A 12,219-nucleotide genomic window follows, 5' to 3' on the forward strand; every position below is an offset into this window, starting at 1 on the left:
AGTGGTGTATATATAGGGTCTAGTTCTATGTGTTTGCTGATGGCCTTCTTGGTGGAGAATCAGGCCTCTAGGAATTCCTGTGCTTGTCCCTGTTTGACCTGTCCTGGGATTCTAATGTTGTCCCAATCGAATTGGCCAAGCAGCTATGTCCTTCAGGACCTGACCAGCTCAATCAGTAGTACTGCTGCTGAGCCACTCTTAGTGATGGACATTGAAATTCCCCCACCCAGAGTACATTTTTTGCCCTTGCCATCCTCAGTGCTTCCTGTAAGCGTTGTTCAACATGGAGGAGTACCAATTCATCAGCTGAGGAAGGATGGTGTATGGTAATTAAAGGAAGTTTCCTTGCCCATGTTTAACTTGAAGCTATGAGACTTCATGGGGTCTAGAGTCAATGTTGAGGGCTGCCAGAGCAACACACTCCTGACTCTTTACCACTGTGCTGCCACCTCTGCTGGGTATGTCCTGCTGGTGTGACAGGACATATTGAGAAATGTTGGTGTCTGGGAATGATTTGTTGTGCATGACTATGTCAGGCTGTTGCTTGATTAGTCTGTGAATCAACTCTCCAATTTTGGTACTAGCCCCAGATGTTAGTAAAGAGGGTTAGTAAGTATGCAGGGTCAACAGGGTTGTTTCTGCCATTGTCGTTTCTGGTGCGTAGGTCAATGCCAGTTGATCTGTCTAGTTTGATTTCTTTGAGACTTTGTAGCGATTGATGCAACTGAATGGCTTTCTAGGCCATTTCAGAGGGCAGTTGAGAGTCAACCACATTGCTGTCGGTCTGGAGTCACATGTAGGCCAGAACAGGTGAGAATGGCAGATTTCCTTCCCTGAAGGACATTAGTGAACCAAATGGATTTTTCTGATAATCGACAATGATGTCATGGTCATCAGTAGACTCTTGAAGCCAGGCTTTTTGGACCAGAGGTAGGGAAAGTACCACTGCACCACAAGAGCCTGCCCACACTTACCTTATATACTTGTCTTTTGACAACAGCTATCAAAGTGGCTGTTGGGCATTTAATTTCAGAATATGGCAGGTAACTGCTGTGAAAAGTGGGTGTGGTTTACCTTATTCTGGTAATTTTATGCTGTGAGAGAATGGTCGTCTAGAAGTATGGCTCTATATTTGAGGGAGACCTGAGCAGAATTGCCTCTCCAGACTGTGGACCTCCTTTCTTTTATGAGGGAAAAGGAAGTCCAGAGTGGCAGTTTACATGCAATTGCCATTACCTGAAAAATCTGGCACATGATTTTTAGAAGTGCTTCAGAGGAATACCATAGATAGATGAGCTAGATGGATCATAGCCTGCTTGTATGTGATACTGAAATAATATTACAATATGGGTAGAGAATCCATTTTACCCAGTGCTTAAACCAGTTCTTCTGTTGGTTTGCACATGAATGCATATAACAAAATTTCACATACAGATACAAATACAGATTTCTGTGGAGAATTTAGAATCCTGTTCTAGCTATTGCTTCCATGCCAGATTAGCACTTTCAAAAATGTACAAGAGCAGTAAAGATGGATTACTTTTCTTTGCAAGGAGATTTCAAGTTTTTCACTTTTCAGCATGATGGCACAAATGGAATGGAGAGCGGAACTTGTATTAAGAAGAACATCTGAGACTATCAAAATCTCCCACTCCATGTCTCAGCTAAACGCCGAGACTTATTTACACATATTCATGTATTTGCGAAAACTGTGTGGCTAAGAACATTTTCTGGTCTCAATTTGATGGTTTCAATTTAACTAAACAGTTTAAAGCTATTCCCATGCACGTACTGTGAATGCGCTCTTTGTCTGTGCCAACACAATTGTCAGAGTCATTTACACTTCTCATCTCTTCCAGATATGTTTTACAGCATTGCTGATGCTTGGGGAAAAGGGGAGGACCACTGCCAATTTGTTGATTCTTTTCTGGAAGGAAGGACGGGAACACATGAGTATCCAGAATCTCTGCCAATCATCCCAGGTAATCATAATAATCATGGAGAACAAATTCCAAAGCTTTTATGAGAAAATGGACTAATTGCACTGACCTGGTGTGTAAAAATATTCAGATATTGTAATGGCCAACACTGTTGAATATTTAACACTTGGGTCTTTCCATCTCTAACATTTAAACTGCTTTCTTTACCCATTGTTTGGAATTTTTGGTTAGTTATTCTCACTGAGTGTCACTAATTTATAATTTATTTGTTAAGACTGACTGACCCTTATCAGCATGCATAAATACATTTTATAGCTATGATTCTTAAATTATTTTATGAATGCCAGGTATAATTTGCCTGCACTACCATCATGATAATCTTTGCTAGCCAAATACTCACTACCTGGTGAACAACCCAAGACAGTGACTGCACACGTGATCTGATCCACTTAGTTTATGGTCTGGAATGGTTTATATGTAAATTTAGTAATATAAAGATGTATAGCTATATTTGTATGTCAGCATCAGTGGCATTGAAATTAAGTAAGTTTTTAGATAACCAGAGATAAAATAATGGTAAATCATTGTGAATCTTGTGGTAAATTTCAGATCAAACTTGATTGAGTTGGTTTAAACTCATTTCAATCAGGCCTTAATACCTCAATTGACTTCTTCAAAGTGTAAAACAAAATCTGAACTAAAAAAGGAAATGCTGGAAATAGTCAACATATTATAGAGTCATAGAGTCATACAGCATGGAAATAGACCCTTTGGTCCACCAGGCTGTGCTGATCATAATCCCAAACTAAACTAGTCCCACCTGCCTGCTCCTGGCCGATATCCCTCCAAATGTTTCCTTTTCATGTACTTACACAATTGTTTTTTAAACATTGTCTTGTACCCACATCCACCACTTCCTCAGGAAGTTCATTCCACATGCAAACCACCCTCTGTGTAAAAGATTTGCCCCTCGTGCCTTTTTTAAATCTCTCTCGTCTCACCTTAAAAATGTGCCTCCTAGTCTTGAAATCCCCCATCCTAGAGAAAAGACCACTACCATTATATACATTCTATACCCCTCATTATTTTATAAACTTCTATCAGGTCTCCTCTCAACCTCCTACACTCCTGTGAATAAAGTCCCAGCCTATCCAGCTTTTCTTTATAACTCAAGCCTTCGATACCCAGCAACATCCTGGTAAATCTCTTCTGAGCCTTCTCCAGCTTGATAATATCCTTCCTATAATTGGGCAACCAGAACTGGACACAGTATTCCATAAGAGGCCTCCCCAATGTGCTGTACAACTTCAACATGACCTCCCAACTGCTATACTCAAAGGACTGAGCAATGAAGGCAAGCGTGCCAAATGCCTTTTTAACCACCCAATCTACATGTGATGCACACTTCAAAGAATTATGTACCTGCACCCTTAAGTCTCTCTGTTCTACCCAAGGCCCTTCCATTAATAGTATAAGCCCGATCATTGTTTGTTGTACCAAAACACAATACCTCACATTTATCCAGATTGAACTCCATCTGCTATTTTTTAGCTCATTGACCCATTTGATCAAGATCCCTTTGTAATCTTAGAAAACCTTCTTCACTGTCTACTATGCCACCAACTTTGGTGTCATCCACAAACTTACTAACCCATGCCTCCTGTATTCTCATCTAAATCATTTATGTAAATGACAAACAAAAGAAGACCCAGAACCAAATCCTGTGGAACAACTGGTGACAGGCTTCCAGTCCAAAAAGTAACCCTCCACCACCACTCTCTGTCTCCTGCCATTAAGCCAGTTATGTGTTCAATTGGCAAGCTCACCCTGAACCCCATGTGACCTAACTTTACTATTTAGTTTACCATGCAAAACCTTGTCGAATGCTTTACTAAAGTCCAAGTGTACTGCACTGCCCTCATCAATCTTTTTGGTAACTTCGCCAAAAACTCAAGTTTATGAGACATGATTTTACTAACACAAAACCATGCTGACTATCCCTAATCAATTTTTGCCTCTCCAAATGTCCATAAATCCTAACTTAATAATTACCTCCAACAACTTAGCCACAACCGAAGTCAGACTCACAGGTCTATATTTCCTTGGTTTCTCCTTACAACTTTTCTTAAGCAAAGGTATATCATTATTCACCCTCCAGTCATCAGGCACCCCACCTGTAGTTATAGATGATGCAAATATTTTTGCAAGGGGTCTCAAAATTTCCTCCCTTACTTTCCACGACGTTTTGGGATACATTAGATCAGGTCCCACAGATTTACCCATCTTTATATTCTTTAAGACCCCCTGACCACCTCCTCCTGTAATGTGAACTGTTTTTAAACTATCAAAATTTATTTTCTCTACATTCTCTCGCTTCCATTTCTTTCTCCACAGTAAAAACTGGCACAAAATATTCATGTGGTACCTCTCCCATCTCCTGGGTTCAACATAAAGACAAGCACCTTGATCTTTAAAGGATCCTACACACTATCTAGTTACCCTCTTGCTCTTAACATTTTTGTAGAATCTCTTTGGATTAGCTAGGATCTGTGGAGAGAGAGAGAGAGAGACAGTTAACTTTTCAGATCTATGACTTCACATCAGAATTGGGAATGTTTAAACTTCCATAAGTTTTAAGCAGGTGAAATGGGGAAGGATGGAGACAATAAAAGTGGGGGTGTCTCTAATAGAGCGCTTGAATGACAAAACGGTCTTGTATATCTAAAAGAGTGCTGTATTACAGTCATATATTCAGAGTTATACAGCTGGATACAAATCCTTTGTTACAACTAGTCCAAGCCAACCATGTTCCTAAACTAAACTAGTACTACGTGCCTGAGTTTGGCCCATATTCCTCCAAGCCCTTCCTATTAATTCGCTTATCCAAATGTCTTTTAAACATTGTAACTGTACCTGCATCCACCTCTTCCTCTGGCAGTTCATTCTGCACACTGACTACTTTCTGTGGAAAAACATTGTCCATCGTGTCCTTTTTAAATCTTTCTCCTCTCATCTTAAAAATATGCCCCCTAGTTTTGAACTATCCCACCTTCGGGATAAGACCTTTGCTATTTAGTTGGACAAGTAAAGAAGTAAAAGATGGTTTGAGACAGTATGAATAGCAACATGATGAACAGCTAGCATCCCAGAATAAAGGAGAAAACTAGACTAAGATCAAAGCATGCAAAGAAAACAAAATTGCAGAGATTAAGGTCTAAAACTTTTGAATTCATTGTTAAGTTTGAAAGGTTGTGAAGTGTCTAAGCTAATGATGAGGTTCTGTTTCTCAACGTCTGTTGAGTTTCACTGGAGTACTTGGCTCACAACCACCTTCTCAAGGGCAAATCTGAAATGGGCGATATATGCTGGGCTGATGAGCACCACCATATCCCGTAAAATGAATAAATAAACACTGCGGGAGGCTGAGTCCAAAGATGTGTTTTGTTTCAGATTTGTAGCATCTGCATTTTGCTTTAACAAAATTTTAAAAATCAATAAATAATAAGAAATTTTAAAAATCACTTAAAAAAATCAAATTTAATACTATGTTAATTCGATAACTGATCTGTGATATGAATTTTTTTTCAGGTTATTATCGGAGTTATCGCCAAGAGCCAGTGTCATTTGGCCTCATTGGTGGATTTGGGAAATTTGGTGGGACATCCAATTATTACGTGGGATGGTATGAATGTGGTGTACCTATTCCTGGAAAATGGTAATGAAATTGTCCTTTGAAGTTGCTCATGAAAGATTTAACTACTCAATTCACATTTGAGCTGAATTAACAGAGGACTGAGACGGTACCTTGTTCTTGAATACTGGACAATGTGTCGAATTATCAAGATTATTTTCACATGATTTCAAAGACTCTTTCTTCCACAATCTTACTGGAATAAATGACATATCCTCTTTAATACAATATATACATGGAGGACTAGGGCTTAAAATAAACATGCCTGATATCATTGCACTCGTAGTGGTTCCATTTTCTACAGTAGGTAAAGAAATGGTGAAAGAATCATCAAATCGAAGCTCTGCTGACATGAGACAAAAAGCCCTCTTGAAATTCCATCTGGGCATTTGAACAGCCTCTGTGAACTGCACTTAATGCAAAATCATCAAGTCTTCCAAGATAAATCTCTACCAGGGTATTGAACTGAAAGATTTTGTCCAAAATCACATTGGGCTAGGAGAGGAAATTCAACATGTTTTATAAAATAGTTTCCTTTCAAAGTTGCCACTGTTGAACTTGGCAACATGGCAGATGATCTATGCACATCAGTAAGTTTTCCGAGATTAATATTAATATACTACATAGGTTTTAAAATGGTAAGTCTCAGGCAACTCGTGCATCTCTGTTCCCTGCAATGCCAGGTTGCATACATGCTGTACTTAACTCTTTTTTTTTCTGGACTTGCAAAACAACTTAGCCCATTATAAGCCTATATTGAGCATATTATGAAGATCTGTATCCAAATGCATCACTAGCTAGTGATGAAACCAGTTGGATTTGGCATGACATCATTACTCTTCACCAATCTGCAATAGAAACCCATTTTTGCATGCCACTCTTGATAACGTACCTCGACAGTGCTAATTTTTAACCTGCACTTTCTAACTAACTTACAAAGTTCAAAGTATTCAAGAAATATTTTTCTCACATCTGTAAAATCTATTACCTTGGAAGGAATTCAAGAAAAGTATTTTTTATGAAAACAAAATTCTCTGGATAGGTTAGATTTAAACCATTTCACCAGGGTAAAGGGACTTCTGCTTAATTTATTTTTGCACAGTTCCTTAGTGCATTGTTTTCTTGTGTTTGTGCAGTATTGTAAAATACAGTTTTTTGCGCAGGCGCACCGCAATAGATTTATGCTGTTTTGAAACAGTACCATATGGAACAGTGCAGTGAAATAGGATCAGCTTTAACTCCTTGTCAGCTAAACCACTGCGCTGGCGCAAATAAATGCAACATTTGAGTGAATTTGCTAATTGCAAGTTCCTGGCAAGTAGCTACACTTCAAGGGAGTGCATTCAGCGATAGAGCAACATCACTGTAGTGCTTGTTTTCCCATTTCAACATTTTAAAGCATGGCTTCTCATTGGAAGCATTGAATCAGGGAATTTAGTCTACTATCCTGATGTGCATTTTATTAAATGTTATTTTGATTAAATACGCAATGTAAATTCCTTTAAAAATAGAAATCTTTTCTTATCTAACGTGTACTTTATAGTAAAAAGATCAGTTTAAAAAGCATATTTAAATGGAATTTGGGAATTTCAAACACAAGCTTTTTCTGCTTTTCCAACTTGTACATAGTATAGCTTTGTAATCATAACCACACATTTGACCAATCATTGTGCCAAATCTGCTGTTACTCCGTTGCATCTGAAAAATTTTGTGCTTTAAAAAAAATGAGAAAATCACTGAAAATTTTAGTTTTCATGTTAGATCAAAGAAAAAGAGCTTTAATTATAAACAGCACCTAAGCAATGAATCGCTGCAATTGGCCATTATATCAATGCAGTCTTGGGTTTGGTAAGCAGCCTACATATGTTATCAGAAATGTATCTTACGCTTTGTCTCTGATCATTGTATTGATATAACACTACTTAAACTTGTTTTGCATCACAACAGTTTGTGTGTCAAGATTGTCTTTCATTTGATCAACAATATTCAACAGCATTTCTAATTCCAAGGCCTGGATTTTGACTTGCTTGATCATAAGACCGTGACCTACCAGAGTGAGTCAGAAAGGCATGGGAACCTGGAAGTCAGAAATCTATTGCAAGCTGTGAAATTTAAATGCCACAGCCTTTGCATAATATTGTTACTGGTTGGTTTATGGCCTGCAAAGCTGCCTGGTTGATGGACTTCACTTCCAGTTGGAATGGAAACTGATCAGTGAAGGTAGCAGGGCTAGGTATATCTGTGCCTGAGCTATTGGAGATATTGTGGAGGATAAGGGGCCATGTGAAGAGTGTGGTCAGTCAAAAGATGGGGGTGGATAGGGGATGGTCAGTCTCCCCACTGGAGCAAGTTTCCCAAGGAGACTGCAGATTTCAGGTTCACTTGGAGGAGAAGTCAAAGACCTGGGGAGGGATAGACCTCTGAAAAAGAACAACATATGTATTGAAGGCCTTAACGGGAAAGTCAAAGGCCTTATGAGATACAGGCCAGGGCTATGCTTTGCTCGCAGAAGAGACCCTGAGCTACCGGTTGTACACCACTTTAACACACCACCCTGTTCACTCACCTGTATCTCCATCCTTGGCTTCCTGCGTTGTTCCAGTGAAGCTCAACGCAAGCTGGAAGAACAACACCTCAATTTCTGCTTGGGGACCCTGCAGACCTCCGGACTCAATATCGAGTTCAATAATTTTAGGGCCTAAACTCTCCCATATCCTAGACCCCCACCCAACACACCAGGCCTTGTTATCACATAGCCTGCCATTACACACTACCTATTGCTAGTCACCTAACAGTCCCCATTAACAACTATTCACCCTCCTAGCCAGATCGTTATCAACTCCTTTGTCTATCTAACTGCTCTTCTCTGTCTTTGGGCTCCATCCTTTATCCTATCGTTTACTCCCTACCCCATCCCCCTCCCTATTTTCTGCAAATAAACCAACATTTTCCCAGCTACCATCTGAGGAAGGATCACCGGACCTGAAACGTTAACTGACTTTTTCTTCACAGATGCTGCCAGACCTGCTGAACCTCCAGCAAGTTCTGTTTTTGTTCCTGATTTACAGCATCCGTAGTTCTTTCAGTTTTGATCAATACTGCAACGCCCGTTTGTCAACACATCACTTCCTGCCAGACATTGTCCCTATTGCGAGTGTGGAATAATTAAATTTACTCTTGTGTAACCCCTGTATTAATCCATTTCATTCCAGCATAACCTACAATTATACCATTGTCACCTGCTGAACCTTATCTGTAACTGTATATAAGTAGCTATTGATTAACTATTGTACAAAATATGCCTGTTTTGTATAATTATGCTGTATGAAAAGGGTTTTGAATTGGATAGGCCATCCTTTTTGTCTGTCCCTCGAGTGCAAGGATTCATAAATCATTAAGCTTATGTTACCTACTTTTCCCTGCCATATTTAGAAACAATATATTACATTTTCTTTCTGTTTCTATTGGATATTTATAAATTGTAACGTATGGCTACAGAATTGGGTCTACAGTACTCATTCCGATTTTTTTAAACTGTCAAAAATCAGAGGATCTGTGATGTAGTGGGTTTGTGTGTGTGCTTTTTGTCCACCTGTGACTTGTACCACGTAATATTTGAAGTAAAACTACTATGAGTATTTTTTTTGATGTTTAAGATAATATCAAACTGGCAGAATTATAAGGGAGAACATTAGTTATAGTGGGTGAATTAGTTTGTAAATCAATTAGAAGCTATGAGAGACTCAGCTGGGTAACTTTTTCTGCTAGAGAGCAACATCTCTTAAAACACTCACTATATTATTATTATTGTTACACCAGAGTGTTAGAAGACAGCTTAAAACAACTATAAATGCAGTGCTTTGGTGAGGACATTGCAGTGACAATTATGATCTTGTTTTTTTTTATTATTCATTTCCATCATCCAATCTGAGACCAAGTGAAATATTTCAATGAATGAAATTAATCCATGGCATAGTTTAAGATCTTGTATCTAGTGAGTTGGGCATGGTACAGGCACTTACACACTGGTATTCTTGGTGGAAATCTTACTGTACAGTAAAAGGGGAGAACCACGTACCTTGCAACCTCATGTAATTTTCTGTATTCTGCACTCCCCTATAGGAGGAAAGAATCTACAAGCTGAAACATAGTCTCACAAACCTTACTTTGGTGTCTTATCAAAATGGAAAGTTGATGTGTCATCATGTATGTTATGTACTCTAATGTTAATGTTTACTTTATAATGTTCATCAAATGGTAGATCGACAACCATGGGGATGGCTGCCTTGTTGCTGAATCAGTATTTCCACTGTTCAAGCATCTCTTCAGATTCCAATTGATTATTCCTGAGGAAGTGAAAAATTGTCAATGCAGTATGTAGCTTTTACTTCCCTTCATGTTCAAGTGCGTATGTGAGTGAAAGAGAGATTTGTTTACAGAAGGGACATTCAGCTATGGGCAAAAATAAAACATTTGCTGGGACACACCCTGCATTCAGTTTCATCCCATAACAATAGCCAATACAGGATATTTACTCCTTGTATCATCCTATTAATGTCCAAATTTAACATCAAATTATGGGCACTCATTTTGAATTTAGAAAGCACCATTTGTGAAGCTGCAGCCAAAAATGTTAAAAGTAAACTTTTACAAGAGCACTTATGTACTTGTGAATCATCCAATCCATTGTTAAATCTTCTCAGACATTCCCCAAAACCATTGTATACTTTAACACTATGTTATGGTATATATTTCCCAAAGCTCTGAAGGCTGAGGTTTCTACAATGCTGGGGAGAGTATGAAGTTCAGCCGGTAAAATACAGCTGAGGGGACAGGATCAATGTAAACCGATTTCTTGCCATTGTCCACAGTGAGCAACCAGAATCTCCATCTGAATGACAAGCTTGATTTTAATTTGAAGGTGTTCGAAGGCAAAGCATGAATGCCAGTTTTCCGAGCTACTATCAGTTCTGATAGAATCATTGGACTTGAAGCATTAACTCTGCTTTCTTCCTACAGATGCTGCCAGACGTGCTGAATTTTGCCAGCAATTTCTGTTTTTGAAACACACAGCTCTCCTTTTTAATATGAACCACTGGTTGCTGAGCAATGATTGCAGGAAGGACATTGCTGCTGCTTCAATCACATAAACCGCCTTTCACTAGTATCAAATGTTTCTGATAATCTGCAGTGAATATAGATCATTTTTTTAAAATCAATTATTCCTGGATTTGTGCATTCAAATCGTGGAAAACAGAAACAAGGTGATCAAAGAAGGAGGTTGTGCTTTTTAGAAATGGTGAGGGAACTGGGGAGAGGGAGGGAAATTGGAAATGAAGTTTCCCTGTAATGACATCAACCATGACAACCTTGAGGGGAGCAAAGACTCATGGAATTGTCTGTAGAGACAAGATGCAAAGCAGCAAAGATTCCTTGGGCACCCTAGCAGTATTCTGTGGTTAAAAACAGCTGGATATGAAATGACTCTAAGGTTTCAATGGAAACAGAATCTGATGAATAACTGAGTTTTTGAATTTAAATATACATTACATTAAAATGAATATTCTTAAGGGATCAGAACCAGGAAGATCCACAAAACATCTTTTCTTTTGACATAAGTAATTATACACCTATTAATCATTAAAGTTTACAGTAACATCACATTTACAGGATTAGGTAAAAGATTTTACTTTACTTGGCTCATTTTAGAATTTATATAACAATAAACAGAAACACTGTCCAACTGCACACAATGGATTTTATAACTCCGTGTCATTCTTCATGGCCTCTTTTTAATTTGCAGAATTTTAATCCAGCCATTTTTGCAGCTTCTAACATGTACCAAAATTTCTGCTTAACTATATTAAAATATGATCGATTTGGTAAAGTTAAAATAATGTAAAATTGCGACTGCAAAGAGAATTTTGCTGTATTAATAATGATGTTCATTAGAAAGCATTACTTGTAATTTCAGACACCTTTCTAACAGTATTAAGCAAATAACATATTGCTTCATTGAATCTTGAACTTATAAACAAAACCAGTCTGTACTGACTGCTATTATATTTGCAATGGCATCCCAAAGAGACATCAGCTCGCTGGTGGATTGTGCTGTCTTTCTGGGGAGGCAAATTTGTCTGTGTGTGCTGTGGACACCATGCTCAATTTGACAACAGATCTGGAAGATTTAACATGCTGGGGTCGCCAACTTGACGGGATTGATCTAGAGAAGACGGCCCCCATATGTGGCAGAGTCCTAAACATGAGACAGTCACAATTAATCCAATGAAGAATTCAGGAGAAACATCTTCACCCAGAGATTGAGGAGAAAATGGAACTCACTATCACAGAAAATGATTGAGGTGACCAATGCTGGTACGTTGAAGGGAGGGTGGATGTACAGGAGGGCAAAGAGTAAGGTGATGGGTGGAAAATGAAGCACTCTGAGAGGAGACTCAAATGGAGGACAAACACCAGCATACAGCAGAAGGGCCATATGGCTTGATTCTGTACTGGAAATAGATTGTTATTAGTCAATAATGGGAAACAGTTTATAAGATTTGACATAACAAGGTGTAGAGCTGGATG

At 38.6% G+C, this 12,219-nt stretch overlaps 1 protein-coding gene across 2 annotated transcripts in view; it reads left to right on the forward strand.

Annotated features, from left to right (window-relative positions):
- Positions 1-7,563, forward strand: part of fndc1 (fibronectin type III domain containing 1) — a 289,356-nt gene extending 281,793 nt beyond the window's left edge. For both annotated transcript variants that reach the window (XM_048601414.1, XM_048601415.1), the window contains 2 exons: positions 1,860-1,982; positions 5,529-7,563. In XM_048601414.1, the coding sequence (XP_048457371.1) occupies positions 1,860-1,982; positions 5,529-5,659 (254 nt within the window). In that variant the 3' untranslated portion in view covers positions 5,660-7,563. The remainder of the gene's footprint in view (positions 1-1,859; positions 1,983-5,528) is intronic.
- Positions 7,564-12,219: the final 4,656 nt, after the last annotated feature.

Source organism: Rhincodon typus, chromosome 9 (assembly GCF_021869965.1).
Source record: "Rhincodon typus isolate 14 chromosome 9, sRhiTyp1.1, whole genome shotgun sequence".
NCBI classification, from domain to species: Eukaryota; Metazoa; Chordata; class Chondrichthyes; order Orectolobiformes; family Rhincodontidae; genus Rhincodon; species Rhincodon typus.